This window comes from Crocuta crocuta, unplaced genomic scaffold (genome assembly GCF_008692635.1).
Source record: "Crocuta crocuta isolate KB4526 unplaced genomic scaffold, BGI_CrCroc_1.0 scaffold29, whole genome shotgun sequence".
NCBI lineage: Eukaryota > Metazoa > Chordata > Mammalia > Carnivora > Hyaenidae > Crocuta > Crocuta crocuta.
Window position 1 is genome coordinate 4,099,475 of NW_027533280.1, and position 21,402 is coordinate 4,120,876.

The 21,402-nt window shown below is 45.7% G+C and overlaps 1 protein-coding gene across 5 annotated transcripts in view; it reads left to right on the plus strand.

Annotated features, from left to right (window-relative positions):
- KDM2B (lysine demethylase 2B) overlaps window positions 1-21,402 on the plus strand; it is a 125,933-nt gene that overhangs the window by 61,964 nt on the left and 42,567 nt on the right. For 4 of the 5 annotated variants that reach the window (XM_077748054.1, XM_077748052.1, XM_077748051.1 and 1 more), the window contains exon 12: window positions 15,927-16,013. The exons of the other annotated variant lie outside the window; for it this stretch is intronic. In XM_077748054.1, coding sequence (XP_077604180.1) covers window positions 15,927-16,013 — 87 coding nt within the window. The remainder of the gene's footprint in view (window positions 1-15,926; window positions 16,014-21,402) is intronic. 5 annotated transcript variants of the gene reach the window in all.

The following is a 21,402-nucleotide window of genomic DNA, read 5'->3' on the forward strand; positions in this document are numbered from 1 at the left end:
CAGGCTCCAGGCTCTGAGCTGTCAGCACAGAGCCCGACCTGGGGCTCGAACCCACGAACCACAAGATCATGACCTGAGCCGAAGTTGGCGCTTAACCGACTGAGCCACCCAGGTGCCCCTCACCCGAGGGTTTTATGTAAATTTGCTTATAGACACAAAATTCCACATGCCGGGTCAGGGGGGTCTTGGACTCCTGAACCAGTTCCTGGACCCCAGGTTAAGAATCCTTAATCTCCTGGCGTGGAGTTTTGTATATTGGGTTTCCCAAAGGAAACCTTAGCATTCTGTCATGAGGCTCCTTTTTTTCTTCTGAGGTCCTTTAAAGTAAAAACAAGGAATTTTCGTCAGTCATAAAGCCATCAACAGTACTGGAGCCCCTAAATATTGTGAGTTAAAAACACATTCATCTTATAAGCAAATGTTTTCCGTGCTTGTGGGAAGCTGTTTTTTTACTTAAAAACATTTTTTTTTAAATTTTTGCAAGAGAGAGAAACAGAGCGTGAGCAGAGGAGGGGCAGAGAGAGAGGGAGACACAGAATCCAAAGCAGGCTCCAGGCTCTGAGCTGTCAGCACAGAGTCCCACGCAGGGTTCAGACCCACGAACCGTGAGATCATGACCTGAGCTGAAGCTGGACGCTTAACCGATTGAGCCACCCAGGCGCCCCTCTTTTTTTCCCTTTAAACACATCTTTGTGTCTCTTATCTGTTTGTGTAATGTTCCTGGTTCCTCGGTTGGTCAGATGTCTTTCTAGGGATGGAACTTGGCCCCTCCTGCCTCTCACCTGTACCCACCTGATGGGCATCTGAGACTAGATTCAGCCTAGGCCGGTCGATGGTGTGGAGGAGGCCTGGGGAAGGGGTTTGGATAAATTTCAAGGAGCCCACCTCTTCCCTCCTGTCCCCACCATGGCGTTCAGTGGCAGGTTGTGATAATGTGTGATAATGCATCTCAATTGCTACCTGCTCTTATAGGTGTTTCCCATATAAAAACTCATTTAAATCTCCCAAAAACCCTCAGTAGTATTTTTACTAGCATCATTTTGCAGATGAGAAAATTGAGGTAATTTGCCCAAGGCCACACATGCCGCTCAATGGGGGAGTCCTTGTGTTTCCCCCCTACACCATACTGCTCTGTACAGAAATTTTCTCCCCTCTCAGAGGCCATTTACATTTAGGGAGATGGTAGGAAGGGGATTGCTTGGGATTTCTTTACAGAACAAGCAACAGCCCAGGCCCTGGGACAGTATAAATGGCAGTCCCTGGCCATATCCAGCCTCTAGGCATTAGGTTTGGCCTGCACAATATGAAACATTTTTGTAATTATTTGCCAACATTAAAATATCAGAAGAGTCATTAAAAAGTGTCCTAGCTCTCCTGGCCCATGTTCTGGACTGGCTATAAGCAGCAGGAAGTGAGTTGCAACTGACCTTATACACCCCAGTCCCCACCACTCCCTACTGCCTCCCTGAGTGTGTATTTATTATCAGGCTCTCACATCTCTTTTTCATATAATCTAATCACTTAGCTCACTTATTGAACTTGCCTATCTCTTTTTTTTCCTTACTAAGACAGCAGAAGACATGATTGATTGTATATGTGTTCCAGATGAAAACAGAATTAGTCCCGAAAGTCACAGATCCAGGGCAAAGGACCCAAAGAGGCTGTTTTTTGGTATGAGCAAGGTGTGTCTCCCAAAGGTGGTCATGCGATCAGATGGTGCTGGATGTTTTAGATCCATTGAGTCAAGTTCTAGAAAGTGGGTGTGCCGTCTGGGAGCTTGTACTCGCCTCTGGCTTTCCTTATTTCTGCTCCCGTGGCTTTCGTGGTACACAAGCTCGCGGTTTACCGGGACCTGTGCTCCATCTTTCTTCTTTTTCTCTTCAGCCTTTGCTTTTGTTTCTTTCTCCACTTGGCTCTTATGGTGTGGAGGTTTCCAGGAAGATGGCAGCTGAGGCCAAGGGGGCTTGAATTGCCTATCTTTGGAGACATTTATGTTCTTGCACCTTGTCCGGGGAGAGCTTTTGCAACTTAAAGAGCTCAGAAAGTGGGTAGACAGGTCTCCGTAGAGCCTCAGGAAAACGAGAGCATCTGCTGGTGTCTCTAAATGCTGTGTGGCCAGGAGTCTGTACGGGGGAAGTGGGCCAAACGTCTCTTCCAGAACAGGGGGGTTCTTGGCTGTCAGCTCCTCACAGTCCCTGGACACCCAGAAAAGGTGTTGAATCCAAGACTGACCTTCAGAGCGAGAGTGTCGTCACGGACACTGCCTGCACACATTTTGGTGCCTTTGTTCTCTGTCCTCAGATATTGAGCTTTTGTGTGTGCTGGCTGAAAAATAAAACACAGCTCAGGAATGTGGGTCCCCTTCCCACGAGTGTCCCTACCGTTGAGTGATTCGTGTTTCTGGCCAGTGGTGGTTCTCCCTTGGTGACTGACCCATGATGATCTTTGGCTTGTGTTGCAAAAAGACAACATCTTTCCTTCTGTCCTTTTCTCTGGGACCTCAGAGACTGCTGCTGACGGTGGCTCATGGTAACCAGAGCCCCTAGGATTGGAGACGGTCCCAAAACAACTCCGTCTCCAGATGGCTAGGTTTTGGCTTTTATTATCAAGAACCCATTTTTTTCTTTATTTTTTCATTAAAATTTTTTTTTAATTTTTAAAAAATTTTACTGTTTGTTTGCTTGTTTATTTATTTTTGAGAGAGAGAGAGAGGGACAGAGTGTGAGGAGGGGAGGGGCAGAGAGAGAGGGAGACAGAATCAGAAGCAGGCTCTAGGCTCTGAGCTGTCAGCACAGAGCCTGATGTGGGGCTCGAACTCACAAACTGCAAGATGATAACCTGAGCCGAAGTTGGATGCTGAACCAACTGAGCCACCCAGGTGCCCCCCAGAATTTTTAATTTAAATTCTAGGTAGTTAACATACAGTGCAATATTGGAAAAACTCATTTTCTTCTTTCATTTGTAATGTATTTTTTAAATTGTGGTAAAATACACATGACACTATTTTGATTTAAAATTTTTTATTTTTTGGGGTGCCTCAGTGGCTCAGTCAGTTGAGCATCTGACTTTGCTTCAGGTCATGATCTCGCAGGTATTGGGTTCAAGCTCCCCATTGGGCTCTGTGCTGACAGCTCAGAGCCTGGAGCCTGCTTCAAATTCTGTGTCTTCCTCTCTCCCTGCCCCTCCCTCACTTGCACTCTGTGTCTCTCTCAAAAATAAATAAACATTAAAAAATTCTCTCTTCTTTTTTACTAGATCACCACTTTAGAGTCTTCAAAAATCTTCAAGAATTGGGGCGCCTGGGTGGCTTGGTCAGTTGAGCATCCCACTCTTGATTTTGGCTCAGGTCATGATCCCAGAGTTGTGGTATTGAGCCCCATGTTGGGCTCCACACTGGTTGTGGAGCCTGCTTGAGATTCTCTCTCCCTCTCTCTCTCTGTCTCTCACTCACTGTTTCTCTTTCCCTCTCTCCCTCTCTCCTCCTCTCCTCCCCACCCCCTGCTCTGCCCCTTTCTCCCACTCCCTCTCTCTCTGCAAAAAAAAAAAAAAGGAATAATGGAATTAAAAAAGAATCTTCAAGAATCTACCATCTTAACCATTTTATTTTATTAAAATTCTTTTAAATATTAATTTTAATTTTTATTTTGAGAGAGAGAGACAGAGTGCAAGCTGGGGAGGAGCAGAGAGAGAGAGACAGATAGAGAGAGAGAGAATCTGAAGTAGTCTCCAGGTTCTGAGCTGTCAGCACAGAGCCCAACTCAGGGCTCGAACTCATGAAGTGTGAGATCATGACCTGAGCTGAAGTTGGATGCTTAACTGAGCGCCACTCAGGTGCTCCAATACTTTTTATTTTAAAGTAATCTCCACCCCCAATGTGGGGCTCAAACTCACAGCCCCAAGATCAAGAGTCACATGCCCTACTGACTGAACCAGCCAGGTGCCTAATCTTAACCATTTTAAAGTGTATAGTTTAGTGACTTTAAGTACATTCACAGTATTGTGCACCCACTACCTGTGTGTAGTTCAGAACATTTTCAACATCCCAGACGGAACCCTGACCCTACTAGTAGTCACCTCCCATTTCCCCCTCCCCTTGTCTGCTTTCCGTCTTTATGGTTTACCTATTCTGGATATTTGTTTTCTGTAAAAGTTTCAAGTGTTTCATGGTCAATGTAAGAAAAATTAAACATTGTAGGCTAGAGGCTAGAAAAAACGTCCCTCTCCTCAGCTCTCCCACTTGGAGGTAACCCCTGTTACTCATCTGCTAAATATACTTTTGGAGTTTTCCCCTCGCCCCCATGTATACATAATTAAAAAGAAAAGTCAGATTGTAAGTTGCAAAAGCAACTTGCTTTTGTCCCTTAAATAAGCTGTTTTTGGTGTGTCTTCCTGTAAGTCTAGCTTACTCTTTTTGTGGGCAGAACTTTTGAAAGTTGAGCTTATACTTGCCGTGACCCTGTGGTTTCGGCAGGTCCGAGTGAGCTCGTTTGTACCTTGAAAACTTGCCTTGAGGGGGTCTGGATTTAGATTCAAACCACAATGACCACCGTAACTTCATTTATGTTGTGAAAAGAAAGGGGATTCCAGCGTCTTGTAAAAATCGAACTGAGAAAGCCATTTCCTTTCCCCGTGTTTGTGAAATCCTTGGGATTTGGCACTGAGATACCTTTAGCGACTTCTTTCAAGATAGTTCTATCGAAGGAGTGTAGGCTATTGGCCTGTACTGAATGGGGAGAATAAAAAATCAGGACACGAGACCCGTGAGTTCTATTTCCGTTTCTGTTCTTTGGTGCTTGCTGTGTGGTCAGGTCACTCCACCCTTCTGTTCACCTGCATGTAAAAAAAGGTTTTGGACTAGCTGTGCTTTGTCTTGGTGGGGACCAGATTCTGTGGGTCCTTGGCCATTCTGAAGGGCTTCGCCAGTTGAAACTGAGTATCTTCACTGTAAAATGTGGTTAACGACAGGGACCTGTGTCACTGAATTATTTTGAGTGACAATGAGGTAATGAACGCCTAGCGCTCCTTCCTAGTAAACCCCTGGAGAAAAATTAGATCTTCTTAGGTAACAGTCAAAGGAGAGCCTGGTGGGCTTGGGCCAGCTCCCACCCCCCCAGCTCTGTCCCACCTATAGCTCCCCCCGCTCCCATCTTCCAGGGTAATGATTGCCATCTGTGTGTTTCCTAGGGCCTGCCGTAACAAAGAACCACAGCCTGGCTTAAGACAACAGAAACTTATTCTCTCACGGTTCTGGAGGCCAGAAGTCTGAAATCAGGCTGTGCTTTTCTCTGAAGACTCTAGGGGAGGAAGGATCCTTCCAGTGTCTTGTCCAGCTTCTTGTGGTTGCCACCAGTCTTTGGCGCTCCTTGGCTTGTCACTAGATCCCTTCGATCCCTGCCTCCATCTTTGCATGGTTGTCTTTCCATATGTCTTCTCTTCGAAGGACGTCAGTCATTGGATTAGATCCCGCTCGCATCCACTATGATCTCATCTTAACATGATTACGTCTCCAAAGACCCCATTTCCCAGTAAGGTCACATTCTGAGGTCTTACACATGAATTTTGAGAGGCATGCTATTCAAACCACTGCGTCATCTTTTTCTCTTCCATCTTGGATTGCCCACAGTAAGACAGGGGTTGCCCTGGATGCTGTTCCTTCTAGAAGAATCTGTACTTTCAGCCAGAACTCAGGGAGAGAGAGCTGTGGTCCCTGTTGGGAGGAAAGGAAGGCCTGGTGCTATTGGGGGGCAGGTCTACTCCTCAAATTAACTGTAAATGACTTGAAAATTACCGGTGCATTGCAAGGCTTTGAAGGGTTTGGGTTTAAGTGGATGGTGACTAGTGAGGTTGGAGGTGGGAGGATCTTTGTCAATTAGCCCATCGCAAGGTTATTCTGCAGCTGTTATTGTTAATTAAAATAATACCAGGCTCCCCTGGCTGCCAGCCTGTCAACTTACATGACAAAGGCCAACTCAGTGTAGACAACCATCCTTCTTATTGCATGGAATTGTGGGGCTGCGTGGAATTAAGGGGTTGGAAGAGCCAGAGAGGGGCCATTGTTTTCAGATGTTTATGTATATATATGTGTGTATATATATATATATAGAGAGAGAGAGAGAGGGAGAGGGAGAGAGGGATAAAAGAAAGAAATCAGTTCTATCGTTCTTTCATCGAAACCCTCATAGGAACGAAAATAATTGTAAATTAAGAAGACATCTTTTTTTTTTAATGTTTTATTTATTTCTAGGAGAGAGAGAGAGAGAGCGTGAGCAGGGGAGGGTCAGAGAGAGAGGGAGTCACAGACTGAAACAGGCTCCAGGCTCTGAGCTGGCAGTCAGCACAGAACCCAACGCGGGGCTCGAACCCACGAACCGCGAGATCATGACCTAAGCGAAAGTCGGACTAAGCCACCCAGGTGCCCCGAAGACATCTTTTAAGACCAAAGTTTCTGGAGTCAGGATGAATCCCATGTGCCCCCATTAACCAGCTGAATCCTCTTGGGGAATGTGATAAAGCAGGGAGAGTAAGAATACATGCCCCGTCACATTCAGCAAAGCAACGTGCATAAAGCCTTACTTAGCACAGGGCCTTTAAGTGCTCTGTATCCTGGAGCTGCTTTATTATCATTACTATTATTATCATTATAATTACTATTATTATTTCAGACACCGTGGAATGAAAACAGGCCCTTTTAGGGTCGAGTGTGAGTTTTTGAAACCCATGACTATGGAACATTTATACAGCTTTTCTCTCGTGGGGTCATTGGTCCTCCCCTCGGAACACACCTGCTTGTTTAAGCCCCTCCCCAGCCTTGGTGTTTTGCAGAATAGTAAGGTGTAGAGTCCAGACCTCTGGCACTGTTGGTGTTTTAATTTTTCACCGCCACCACCCCCACGCCTGCTTCAGAAGAGCCAAAAAAGCAGGAAGCCAGTGGGAGGTCTGCGGCCTGGCTTCCTCCCCCCCTCCCCCCCTCCCCCCAAGATGGCCCAGAGCACAGAGAAGGAACCACATAATCAGATTGAGCAGGGCCGAGGGGCTGCCTCCAGTAGTTGCTCAGGCTCTCCTGTTGGGGGCCAGATGGAATACTGAGCTGTGTGTTTTGTGTTTTTGTTGGGCAGTGAGGGGCTAGAGGTTGATTCAGAGGTGAATGAGACAGGCCTGTCACCTAACAGCCTCCTAGTATGATGACAAACCACACATACTCTGAGTTCTCTGCCGGCACCACCTCAGGGGGACGGGGGAGAACAGCAAAGGGCCAGAGATCTGAGTTCCAGACACCAGGGCAAACCCTAGACCTGAAAAATGGGTAGGTTGATCCATGTCAGTTGGGGCTTTTTTTTGGCCTAAAATTGACTTGTGGGCACCTGAATCACATTATTATCCCTCCCAGTTAGGCAGCTCAGTCAGCTTTTAAAAGACTGTCCTTCCAACTAAATAAACCTTTACATTTCCCTGTGCTTAGAACTTGTGAAGCGGTAGAATTCTGCAGAGGACAGGGACAGTGTATTCCAGCAGGAAACGGCACATAAGCCAAAAGAGGTCGGCCAAAAGTTGTTGAGCATTTACCGCATGCCCGGTACCTTCCATGCATTGTGATCCTTGCCACAACCTGGCAAAGTGGGGACTGTTATCATCCCATTTCTTAGATGGAGAAATTGAGATTCAGAGAGATGTGGTGTCTTGCCCAAATCATGCAGCTAAGAGGCTTGTAGCCACAGCGCATTATGGCAAATGTGGTGTGCTGTTTGCCTGTTGTGGCCATAACTAATTAATTACAAACTTGGTGGCTTTTTTAAAATGTATGTATGTATGTTTGTTTGTTTATTTTTGAGAGAGAAAGAGAGAGCATGAGCAGGGGAGGGGCAGAGAGAGGGAGACAGAGAATCCCAAGCAGGCTCCATGCTGTCAGCAGAGCTCAGTGTGGGGCTCGAACCGATGAACCGTGAGGTCATGACCCGAGCCAAAATCAAGAGTCTGAGCTACCCAGGAGCGTACAAATGTGGTGGCTTAGAACAACAGAAATTTCTTTTCTCACGGCCTGGTCTGCCCCCTCGGAAGGCTCCAGGGGGTTGATTCTTCTTTACTCTTCCAGCTTCTAGTGGTTCCTGATGTTTCTTGGCTTGTGACTGCATCCCTCTAGTCTCTGCCTCTGTCTTCTTACAGCCTCTTCCTTGTGTCTCTATTCCAACCCCTCTCTTCTTTCTCTTAGGAAGACACCAGTCATAGGATGGGGGGTACACCCTAAATCCAGGGTTATTTCATCTGGATAGCCTTAAACAATTACATGTGCAAAGAACCTTTTTCCAAGTAAGGTCACGTTCACAGGTATCAGGGATTAGGATTTGAACATACCCATCTGGGAGATACAATTCAACCCAGTACAGATGGTTTTTACAGGCGGCACATGATAGTTGGGCTGGGGCAGAGAAGGATCTTGGGAGACCCAAGGTGCATTGCAGCCCAGCTCCTGTGGGAAGCGGAGGACCCCGTAGTCTGCTAGGTTCCCCAGAGCACCATCGGGCCTGTTCCAGGCCTGTTCCCCTTCTTTTACCCGGTGAGTCTTTCCTGATGCCTGCCTCTGCTTTATTGTCATTAATATTATTAACACCCCACTCTAGGGAACAGTGGGGACTGAATCCATTGTTAACCAATTAAACTCAGAGAGAGAGTTGGAGTAACAGGGAACAGAGGCCCAGCACATCCATTGTCTGTGGTCATCTTGTTGGGTCAAAAGCAGGGCTGTTTCCAGCCGAAGAGGCCTCTGGTGTCCTCACTCACTTTTTTTTCCTTCACATTTTTATTTATTTATTTATTTTTTAAAATGTTTTATTTATTTCTAGGAGAGAGAGAGAGAGAGAGAGACAGCGTGAGCAGGGGAGGGTCAGAGAGAGAGGGAGTCACAGACTGAAACAGGCTCCAGGCTCTGAGCTGGCAGTCAGCACAGAGCCCGAAGCGGGGCTCGAACCCACGAACCGCGAGATCATGACCTAAGCGAAAGTCGGACGCCTAACCGACTAAGCCACCCAGGAGCCCCTTTTCCTTCACATTTTTAAATGTTTATTTTTGAGAGACAGAGAGAGACAGAGTGCAAATGGGGGAGGGGCAGATAGCGAGGGAGAAACAGAATCCGAAGCAGGCTCCAGGCTCTGAGCTGTCAGCACAGAGCCCAATGTGGGGCTCAAAGACGCAAACTCTAAGATCATGACCTGAGCTGAGGTTGAACGCTTAACTGACTGAGACACACAGGCACCCCAGTTTTTCTCTTATCTATCTATGTATCTGTGTATCTATCTATCTATCTATCGCACACACAGAGACACAAGTGGGGGAGAGAGGGAGAGAGAGGGAGAGGGAGAGGGAATCCCAAGCAGGCTCCACGGTTAGTGCAGAGCCTGATGCAGGGCTCAATCCCACAACCATGGGATTACGACTTGAACCGACTTGAGCCGAAATCGAGAGCAGGATGCTCAACTAAGCCACCTAGGCACCTCCCCCCACCAAGCTTTCTAATTCAGAAGGTTTATAGGGTGTAACCTAAAGGGCCCTGGGCTGCTGTTACCTAGTCTCTGCTTCTTAGAGCCCCAAGGAGTGTATAAATTCTGGCAGAGCCTAGGGAAGCCAGTGACAGTTCTTCCTGCATAATTTATTTCTCAGAGAGGGAATCTCCAATTAGAATAATCTCCTTTTTCTGTAGCTTGTCACATGCTAATGAAAATACTTCTCTGAGGCACAGAACCCTGAGCGCCCTCTGGTGGCTACTGAGGGCCATGGAGGGGAACTGCTTCCTGTAGCGAGTGTGTGCGTGAGACATCCACTCAACGGTACTTGGGGAGGTCACTATTAATTTTTAATTATTATTTATTGTTACTAATATATTTTTTAGTTATTAATAATACTTACACCTCCAGTAATAGCTTTTTGTAACCAGACATTCCTCTAAAGAGGCCTCCCCTTGCTTGTGAGTGATCGACTCCAGCTTGACATTGAAATGACAGGAAATCTTGAGACAGTTCAGAAAGAAACTCCAAGAAAACCAAGGCGAATGGACATGATTTTCAATCTTACGCAGGGTAGCATTTGTATACTGGTGGGCCTTGGCCCAAACTGGCCCACAGATCTTCTTTGGCTCACAGTTTTTTAATTTTTGTTTTTGTCTTCTTATTATTATTTAAAATTTTTAGTTGCCAACATTTAAGTGATTTCAGATAAAACTCTGGATCTTTGATTTCTTCTGAAAAAAGCAGAGATCTGGTGGGGTTTTCGTGTCCACAAGAGGTAGTAGGTTGGAACTGAGTAGCACTTGCCCTCTTTAAACTGGGCCCGAGGCTTCTAGTTTGCGTAGACCACACCACTGTCTAGTGCTCTCATTTGTTGACATCTTGCCTTTTATCTGCTTGGTTCCCGGAAGCATTTGAGTTTGTCACCTCCGCCTGGAGTTTGCGATTGGGTTAAGGGGGCAGGAAGTCCTGTGGAAGTAATGAGCCGCCCCCTCCTGCAACCATATGGTGAGATAGATTTATATATATATCTCAAAAGGTTTTGCCTAAACATGGAGCATCTTCCTATAAACAGTCTTTTTTTAAATGATTTTTTTGGGGGGTAGGGAAATATATATTTTTTAATGTTTATTTATTTTTGAGAGAGAGAGAGAGCACAATGAGCAGGGAAGGGGCAGAGAGAGAGGGAGATAGAATGTGAAGTAGCTCCAGGCTCTGAGCTGTCAGCACAGAGCCCGATGAGGGGCTCAAACTCACAAGGCCATGAGATTGTGACCTGAGCTGAAGTTGGATGCTCAACTGACTGAGCCACCCAGATGCCCCTGGGGGTAGGGAAATGTTATTAAAAAAAACCCACAGAAGCCTGATGTATTGTGGAGGAGGGTGTGAAATTCATAGTTGTTTTTTTTTTTTAAGTTTATTTCTTTATTTTGAAGGAGAGAGCATGCATGTGTGTGAGAGGGGCAGAGGGAGAGGGAGAGAATCCCAAGCAGGCTCCGTGCTGTCAGCTCAGAGCCCAATGCAGGGCTTGACCCCATAAACCATGAGATCATGACCTGAGGAGGCTCAACTGACTCAGCCACCCAGGCGTCCCTCATAGGATTATTAAGAACCATGAAATTTTGTGCTTGTGTGGGCCCACAATGGGCATCCTTGCCTCTGCTGTGATTGGGGCAAAGTTTGAAAAACGCTTTGTAGAGGAGTTAGTGGCTGAATTCGTTCTTGGTCTTAACTTGCAAGGAATAGGCAAGGATGACTCACTTCTGTATTTGTTAATTGAATGGTGAATATGAGCCCAGATTGTATCCTAGGTGTTACATTTTTCAAGAATGAGGTATAGGTCAGCTCTAGAGGTTGCTGGAATGGTTTTCTGAGTCTTTATCACCACTATTACTACCCGGCCTTGTAGTTAGATGGGCCTGGTCCGTATCAGATTCTACTGCCTCCCAAATGTGTGACCTTGGGCAAGTCACTCGATCTCTCTGAACTTCAGTTTCTGCTTTTGTGAAATGGAGAGGATCAGCCCTATCCCACAGAGAAGATTAGTCTAGAGCAAGCACTCAACAAATGCTCTTAAGAATGGTAGCAAAGCCACATCTAGCTTCATGGCATAAAATCAAGGTTAGATATCACTGTTCTAAGCTGTGGCTTCCTCAAGGTCACACAGTCTGATGTTGTAGAACTTGAACCCAGATCTTGTGACCCTAGAACCAGTGTTGTTGCAGGCATAATAGTAACAGCTTAACTAGCAAGATACTAGGTCCCCTATGTGTACTTTCTAGAACCTCTGAATCCATTCCTTAGGGAGGAACTGCTTTTCCCCATTCTCTCCTCTCCTTTTAAAAAAATCGTGGGGTGCCTGGGTGGCTCAGTCAGTTAAGCGCCTGACTTCGGCTCAGGTCATGATCTCACACTTTGTAGGTTCAAGCGCTACATTCAACAGCATGAAGCCTGTGCCTGCTTTGGGTCCTCTGTCCCCTACTCTCCCTCTCTTATAAATAAATAAACGTTTAGGAAGAAAAACATTTGGTGGAGTGCGCCTGGCTGGCTCAGTCGGAAGAGTGGGCAACTCTTAAATCTTGGGGTTGTGAGTTCGAGCCCCATGTTGGATGTAGAGATTACTTAAATAAAAATAAGATTGTAAAAAATTAAAAATTGTGGTAAATTATACATAATAAAATTTACCATTTTAATCATTTTTTATAGTGTCAAGTTCAGTGGCATTAAGTACATTCACACTGTTGTGGAGACATCACGACTGCATTAAGCGACTCCCTGCTTCTAGAGCCTGGCAGCCACCACTCTATTTTATGCTTGTATGAGTTTGACTACTTTAGGCGCCTCATGGAAGTGGGATTATGCGCTGTTTGGCTTTTTGTGTCTGGCTTATTTCACTCAGCAGAATGTCCTCCAGGTCCATCCATATTGTGGCATGTGTCACAATTTCCTTCCTTTTTTCAGTCTGAATAATATTCCATGGTGTGGATAGACCGTGTATTATTTATTCATCCATCTTTTGATGGGAGACTTGGGTTGTTTCCAAGTGTCCTTTGGCTGTTGTGAATAATGCTGCTGGGAACGTGGCTGCCCTCTTTTTTTTTTTAAGGATAGGTTGAGAAATACCGTGGTCAGAGAACAGGTTGTAGAGTGGAGGGGCCTCCACCTCTTAGTGGCTGAGTGGTCTTGGACAGTTCCTTCACCCTCTGAGCCCTGGGATTCTCATCTGGGAATGATGGTGGTCCATCTCACAGTGTGGTCAAGAGGCTTGGATGAGCGAGTGGATAGGGCATGTTGATGACAGTGCCCAATACAGAGCAGACACGCGGTACATCTTATTCTCCCACATCCATTCAGCAAAATGTGTGGTGCCTGCCTCCCGATGTTTCCATTTCATCCCTCACCTAGCCAGTCCCACTGACCCCAAGCGGCGGGCCAAGGCAGGAAGGGGCAGTGGGAATGACCCACTAGGGTGCGTGTATGAAAGGGTGCAGGGTCTGCGGTCCATTTAATTAAAAACGAAAACTAATTTTAAAAAATTGGGTTGCTTTTTATTATCATTGGGAACTGGCAATATTTTTAAATTTTTAAAAATGTTTTATTTATTTCTGAGAGAGAGACACAGAGTGAGCAAGGGAGGGTAAGAGAGAGAGGAAGACACAGAATCTGAAACAGGCTCCAGGCTCCGAGCTGTCAGCACAGAGCCCAACGCGGGGCTTGAACTCACAGACCCAGAGATCATGACCTGAGCCGAAGTCAGATGCTTAACCGACTGAGCCACCCAGGCAGCCTGTATTTCTTTCTTTCTTTTAAGGTTTTATTTTTAAGTAATCTCTGTACCCAGCATGAGGCTCGAACTTACAAGAGTTGCTTGTTTTGCTGGCAGCCAGCCTGGTGCCCCTGTTGTATTTCTTTTTAAATACTCTGCATACATGTTAGAAAGGTTGGCGGCCTAATTACCCTGTTTTCCTTTAAGGTAGCTGTTAACTACTGTCTGACTGGCATTTTAAAGATTGCTTTTTATGATAGAACTTTATGTTTCAGAATGGTGTCAGATTGACACAAAAACTCAGCAGATAGTATAGAGTTTCCATTTCCTTGCCAGCCCCCCCCCCCCACCAAGTTTCCTCTGTTATTAACATGGTACATCTGCGGAGTACACTGGTTACAATTAAAACCAATATTGGTACATTATTACTAACTAAAGCCTATAGTTTATTCACATTTCCTCAATTTTTTACCAAATGCCCTTTATCTGTTTCAGGATCCCACCCACAATACCTCTATCTATGTAATTGTCATGTCTCAGGCTCCTCTCAGCTGTGACGGTTTCTCAGATTTTCTTTTTTTTTTGGCTTTTTTTTTGTTGACCTTGACAGATGTGAAGAGTACTGGTCAGGGATTTTGTAGAAAGTCCCTCTTTGGGGATTTGTAGCTTTATTTATTTTTTTAAGTTATTTACTCAATGGTTACTGTAAGTCATTGGGCAAGGCTAGGGATATAGCAGTGAAACAAGACATTTATAAATAGCATTTATGGGGGTGCTTGGGTGGCTCTGTCGATTAAGTGTCTGACTTAGACTTGAGTAATGATCTCACGGTTCATGAGTTTGAGCCCTGTCTCGGGCTCTTTGCTGATAGCTTGGAACCTGGAGCTGCTTTGGATTCCATGTCTCCCCCTCTTTCTGCCCCTCCCCTGCTCTCACTCTGTCTGTCTCTCAAAAAATGAATAAACGTTTAAAAATTAAAAAAAAAAAACCCAGCACTTATAGATGAGTGACACTGATGCTGGGCTTGGAGAAGGCTGTAGGGGCTGAGAATTGACCCTAGGCAGCCTCGAGTCTGATCGTTGATCACTGCCCTGTTTGCCACCTCCTATAGGCAGAGGAGGTAGATTTGAGGTATTAGGCACAGGTGGATTTGGGGTATCAGATGCATTTTGAAAAGTCTGGCAACCGAAGGATCATGAGGAAAACTAAGACAGTAGATAGAATAAATTAGAAGTGAGTTGGATTCATTTCCAATAGGTAGATGGGGAAAATGAGTTAAACTAATCTTTCCCTACATTTCTCTTCTGAGCTCTTCTGTTCTTCCTGCTAAGTTCTCCTGTGCAACTTTCTCTGCTTTTATTTTTTTAAAAAATTTTTTATGTTTTTATTTATTTCTGAGAGAGAGACAGTGTGAGCAGGGGAAGGTCAGAGAGAGAGGGAGACACAGAATCTGAAACTGGCCCCAGGCTGTGAGCTGGCTGTCAGCACAGAGCCTGACGCAGGGCTCGAACCCACGAACCATGAGATCATGACCTGAGCCGAAGCCGGACCCTTAACCAACTGAGCCACCCAGGTGCCCCCAACTTTCTCTGCTTTTAAATGTCCCTGCAGGAATGCTTTTTTACAATCCAAAAATTAATGGTCAAGGTCAGAAAAGGCCAGTGACAGATCTGTGTCTGTCTCTAAAGGATTTTTCATGGTGTGTTTCAGATATAACCAAAAAACCTATGTGTGGAGTAGTCGTAGGGTGGGAAGTCTGGAGCCAGAAAGTGAGGTTCAGGGGTTCTGCCTCCTGTTCTGGGTTAGCGTCTAAGGCCTTTGGATCTTTCTAGGCCTGATTGCCATGCCTCTAAGTTAGGGATAATTCAGTGGACTAGCATCTTACACCTGGATGAGGTTCTAAAATTAGTCACCACATAAGGCCGGAATCTGGTAGAGTCAGAATCGCCTTTGAAAAGCCTTCAAACCACCAACAAAGATGTGAACACAGAGCGCCATGTGGGCAACCCTTGCCCAGCCCGGGTGTATGTCTGTCACAGCCCACTTTGGTACTGGCTGTGGACCAAAGGATGGATGGACTCCATCCTTGGTCAAGGCAGACTGAGTATCTGCCTGTGTTTATGCAAGCCCGTGATGTAATAGACCGTGACATGTCTACACATACCAGGGTTAGAATCCACCTGACTTGCTCTTGGCTCATGGAAGCAAATAGGTCTCACAGGTGTCAAGACCCCTTGGTTAGTGTTAGTTTTTTGTGTCTCCGCATACATAGTTGAGTTTTTGTACATTAGAGTATCTTAGCGCCCTGCCCAGCCCACTCCCAGGGTACTTGGTAAGGACTGAATGAGGTTGTGTGTGTGAGAGTCCCTGGCGCTGTAGACAAATGTGTGGCGTTATATATAAATATGATCAGTGAGTGACACATTCATGGAAGTCATAGGGAGGTGAGTGATTTGCACTTTAAACATTTTTTTGGAAAGGGGGATGTGGCGCATCTTGTGACCTCTGAGGGACCCTGGTGGCTGGGTTTCTACTGAGTGCGTGCGTGGGTGGTGGGTGACTCTGCAGAGGCCTGTTAGTCTTTTACTGGGGTAGGTCCGGTCTCAGCCCCCTTCAGAGACCTTCCCTCTCCTCTGGGCTAATATGGGTCCTTTGTTTGGCCACAGAATGTCCTGAAGGAGCATGCAGACGACGACCCCAGTCTGGCCATCACTGGGGTCCCTGTAGTCACTTGGCCAAAGAAGACTCCAAAGGTAAGACGCAGATCGCCCGCAGCTGGGGGGCCATTTCCACTGCCTTTCACGTCTCCTGTAAGATGAATGTGGGCAGCTTTTCAGTGGGGACTCTTGGCAGAGGGCACCCCAGTTAAGGTGAATGTTTTTGGTGTTTTGTCTATTGCAAGTTTTTGTTGTATCAAAGCAGTTTCCTTAGCTGTGGAAACTGCAGGCAGTGCCCCCTGGTGGCCACTCAGAAAACTGTGGGGAAGTGATGGCTCACCTTTCCCTTGCCTTAGGTGACTTCTTTCCCTTCTTCCTTCCCTCCCTCCCTCCCTTCCTTCCCTCCCTTCCTTCCTTCTCTTTTTCCTCTACTTGTTTGCTTCAAGGACTGTTTCCACTCTTTTGAAAGTAACTTTTGTTCTCTTTGTAAAACTGATTGATGCTCACCATGAAAAAGTCTAATCAAATAGGAGAGGCCAGAGACCCTAGGGACAATGATAGTAATGTCGAGGAGGACTTACCAGGAGCAGGTAGCTTTGCCTCGTACTCTGCATCTGTACTCTGAGTGAGGGCACCTGGCAGAGCCAAGGGCGGAGTGATCAGCTCTGTGCCAGCAGAGACCAGACGGTTAAGTAGTGTCCGCCTCAAAGTCCACTATCCAGAGAAAACCAGTAACATGTTGTGTCTTCTTCCAGAGTGTGTGCTGGGGTAGACCATGTATGTGTCAGCCCATCTGGTGACACTCACTCACCACTTTGTTGAGCACATTATAGAAGCTCCCTGGGCCCTTACTTTCCTCGTCTGTAAAAAACGGTTACACCAGCACTTACTTCAAATGGTTGTTGTGACCACGAGATGAGATAATGCATTGTTGCATTTGTTTCGGGTTAACTATTAAAAAAAAAAATAATGCATGCAAAGTTCTTTGGACAAGGATTGACCAGTGGTTAGTGCTCTGTAAATGTTAGTTGTGATCTAAGCAGCCTCTTTGTTGATGTGTATTTTGCCAATTTCTGGCTTTTTGTTGTTGTTGTTGTTGTAATAAGAAACATTTAAAGGAACATTCTAGATCTGTTTTGTCCAAAATGGTAGCTGCTACTGTGTGGCTATTGAGCACTTGAAATATGGCAAGCTACAATTGAGATGTGTCAGAAATATAACATACACAACAGATTTCAAAGACATAGAGCAAAAAGAACACTATACAATGACTCATTAATTTGTTTTTTATATTGATTGCATGTTGAAATTAGGGTTGCCAGATTTTAGAAAGGATGCTCACTTAAATTTGAATTTCAAGAAAACAACAAATAAAACTTTAAGTGTAAGTATAGCCCACCTATCACATGGGATATACCTACAGTAAAAAAGATTATTCATTGTTCCTCTGAAATTTAACCGGGTGTCCACTATTCTTATTTGTTAAATCTGGCAACTCTAGTTGAAACGATACTATTTTGGATATCTTGGTTAAACAAAATAGATTATTAATGTTAATTTCACCTTTTTCTTTTTGCCTTTTTAAATGTAGCTCCAAAAAAATATATAAAAGTACATGTGTGACTCACTCTATATTCCTATTGGACAGTGATGTTCTAGGTCATTCTTTCTACTTTTGTTTGATTATCTCATTAGGGTATATTCCTAAATGTGGAATTGCTGAGGAAGAGGGTCCCTGTTATTTGTGGTATTGAATTCTGATTCTCTTTGAAGCTTACTGGGAATTTAGGTGGCAGTAGAAATGAAAAAGAAATTCACCTTCATAGCTTCTGCCGTTTGCTTCCCGACCCATGGAAGTGTGTGGGGTTTTAATGTTCACTTTCCCCTACGTGGCCAAAAAACACAACCGCCATTGCTCAGACCACAAACTGTATTTGCAAACGTAGCACCTTGCAGCAACCCAGCCAGGCCCCACGGCTGCTCTGAACTTGAAGAGGAAACGGTGGCTTTGCCTCACTGACTGCTCCCCTCCCAGCTGAGGAATTGCTCTGGGAGGGGGATTAGGGTTTACAGAACACGGGCCTTTAAAAAACAAACTTGCCACGACCCACTGTAATCTCAGAATTAATGGAGGGGTCCAAATGAGTTTCTCTGGGGAAAATCACTTCAGGATTACTGATGTGTTCTGTCCTTTGTGAGTGAGACCCTCAGTTTGCTCCTGCGAGGCTTATAGGCGTTAAAAAAAAAAAAAAAATCCAAGCCTTTGCCCTTTTCCTCCAAAGGGCTGGAAACAGGATGCAGGCTTCTGGGGGGAGTAGCCCGTATCTTAAGATTTTTGTGGAGGATCGGTGTGTAAGTGCTGGTCTGTACACAAGGTCGCGTGGCTGGTATCGAATCTGGGGGTAGGGGAGAGACTGGAGCCTTTAGGGCTGGTTGGGGAGTGAAGAGAGAACATCTGCGATTTCACAAACTAAAAAAAAACAACAACAGTACTTTGAGGGAACCGGTCTTTTTTTTTTTTTAAACCCTTTATAATAATAAAACAAATACAATTTGCTCCCACTTAAAGTGTACAACTCACTTTTTAGTATATTTGGTATATTTAGAGTCGTACAGCTATCTCCACAATCTAATTTTAGAACATTTTCATGCCCTCTGAAAGAAAGCCCATCAGCCGCAAGTCCCCAACCCCTCAATCTTCCCCTCCCCCAGTCCCTGACAACCACTAATCTGCCTTCTGTCTCTATGGATTTGCCTGTTCTGGACATTTCATGTAAATGGAATTATCCAATACTTGACCTTTTGTGACTGGCTTTTTTCTCTTGGTATAATGTTTTTAAGCTTCACCCACACAGTAGCCTCTGTCAGTATCTCATTCCTTTTTATGGCTGAATAATATTCCATTGTGTGTGCAGACCACACTTTGTTAATCTCTTCTCCAGCTGTTGGACCTTTGGACTGTCCCTGTCTTTGGCTATTGTTAATAATGATGCTGTGAACATTTGTGCACAAGTTTCGGTGTGGGCACATGTTTTCATTTCTCTTGGGTAGATGCCTCGGAGTGGGGTTGACCAGTCACATGGTAACTCTGTGTTTGACTTTTTGAGGAATGGCCAGACCATTTTCCAGAGTGGCTGCACCCTTTTACATTCCTGCCGGCAATGTGCGAGCGTTTCAATTTACCCACATCTTTGTCAACACTTATTATCTGTCTTTTTTACTTTTATTATTTATCTTTTTAATGTTTATTTTTGAGAGAGAGAGAGAGAGAGCATGCGCGTGAGTGCATGAACGGGGGAGGGACAGAGAGAGAGACACACACACAGAATCTGAAGCAGGCTCCAGGCTCTGAGCTGTCAGCACAGAGCCCGATGCAGAACTCAAACTCACGAACCCCGAGATCATGACCTGAGCGGAAGTCAGACGATCAACGGACTGAGCCACCCAGGCACCCTTATCCGTCTTTTTGATCAGAGGCATACTAGCACCATCTTTTTCTTTTTCATTTAGCTTACGGTTTCTACAACTCATTTGAAGGTTATTGTGTGAGTTTGCAAGGGCTGCACTAACTGTGTGTGTGGCTTAGAGGACAGAAGTTCATTTTCTCACTGTTCTGGAGGCCAGAAGTCAGTTGGCAAGATGCGTTTCTTCTGGGGATTCTTTCCTGGACTTGTGATAGCTGTTGTCTCTCTGTGTCCTCACGTGGTCTGCCCTCCGTGTGTGCGCCTGTGTCCTAATCTCCTCTTATAAGGACGCCAGTCTTGCTGAATTGGGACCCACCCTAATGACCCCATTTTAACTTAGTTACTTCTTGAAAGACTTTATCTCCAGGTAGTCATGTTCTGAGGCACTGGGGTTAGGGCTTCAACATAAGAATTTGGTGAGGGGGGGAAGGGGGGGACACAATTCAACCCGTAGCATTTATCATACATTATTTCAGAGTCACAAGAAGATGTAAGTAATATAATAATGAATACCATGGCCCCCCACTCAGCTCTAGAAATAGATTATTGCCAGTACAGCCCAACCCCCCTGGGGTTTCCTACACAATGCATAAACCAATCTTTAGAGGTCTATTTTGTATCTTACTTAATCCTTACAAGGAGGCTGGGTGGTGTGGATAGTGTTATCTCTGTGCTTGCAGTTGATACCCCGTCTCAGAGAGGGACACTGGGATGCCTCAGGCCACACAGCTTGTGACTAGAGAGGCGTTAATACCTAGATCTGAGGAACTCTGTGCAGTGTGGTGGAGGGGCGGGGGCGGGGACGCCTGCTGCTCTGTGTATGCACTTCCTGGCTGGTGGGGTTAAAAAGTTAACAGGAAAAGGAGAAGTAACTGAACGACTGACTGCCTGGGCCGCCCGGGGTCTGTCCGTTCCCAGGTTTGCAGTCTGCTTGCTCCCAATTTGATGCAGGTTGGGTTGAAAGATCAAGGGTGCTCGTTGAGGCTGTCAGGATGCGAGGTAGGGAGCGGTACTGGGTCTGGGTCAGGTTACTTAACAAGTAATTAATGCTAAATGATGATTAGCAAGAAATGCTTTGATCTCCCACCTTGCCTCTCGGAGAACAAAGTCCTTTTCTGGAACTGATTAGGTGCTGTGAGGTCATTTCTGATGTCACGTCTTTCAAATCAAAGATGCTACTGAATCACCATCCGTCACTGTTCCCCCAATTGGCTGTTCCCACCAGTGGTGATGGATTTGTTTTGATCCGTCTACACTCTGGCTGCTTTCTTTTATGACCAGGTGGCAGGATTTTGGGGGCCTGTCTGTGACCTTGGAACCAAGCCGAGAGAACTGAGCTTCTTTGAGGCTTGACCTCTGACCTCAGCCTTATTAGCAAGTTGACCTTCTGCTCACCAGCCAGATACTTCTACCCAGCTAGCTTTCACAGAGAGGGAAACTGAGGAAGGAGGGGAGACTGAGCCATGGCTGCCTGCATCTTAATCCATTAGCTCAAGTGGCCAAACAGGGCTGCCACTTGAATTTCAATTATTGGCAGTTTTTCTGGAGTTCGGAGCAGACAGGCTGGAGTGTGTACGAACAAGTACCCTGACGGGGGACGGGGGACAGCCCTTTTCGGTTATTGGATCAGCTTCCTTACGGGGACGTCATGGGGCCACACAGGAACCACAGCACGAAGCCACATACACACACTTGATGTCTGTGTTACTCTGGGTTCAACTTTGTTTCTCTTCTTCTGCAGTTGGTCATTTAGATCTGGGAGGCCTGGTGAGTGTGGGGTCCCTCTGGAGTGACACACAGCCCTTACCTGAAGGAGAGGCACATAATTCAGTAAAAAGAGGCCCCGGGTACTTCCTGTTCTTTTTCTGCCCTGCTCTCAATTCCTGTCAGCTCCGGAATAATTAAATTGATGAGGAGGAGGATGATGGTAATGCCTGCCTTTTAGTGTTGCCTACTGGGGACCAGCTAGTTTCCCAGAAAAGCATCGTGGTCTGATGAGAGCCAGTCTTGAGGCTGGCGGC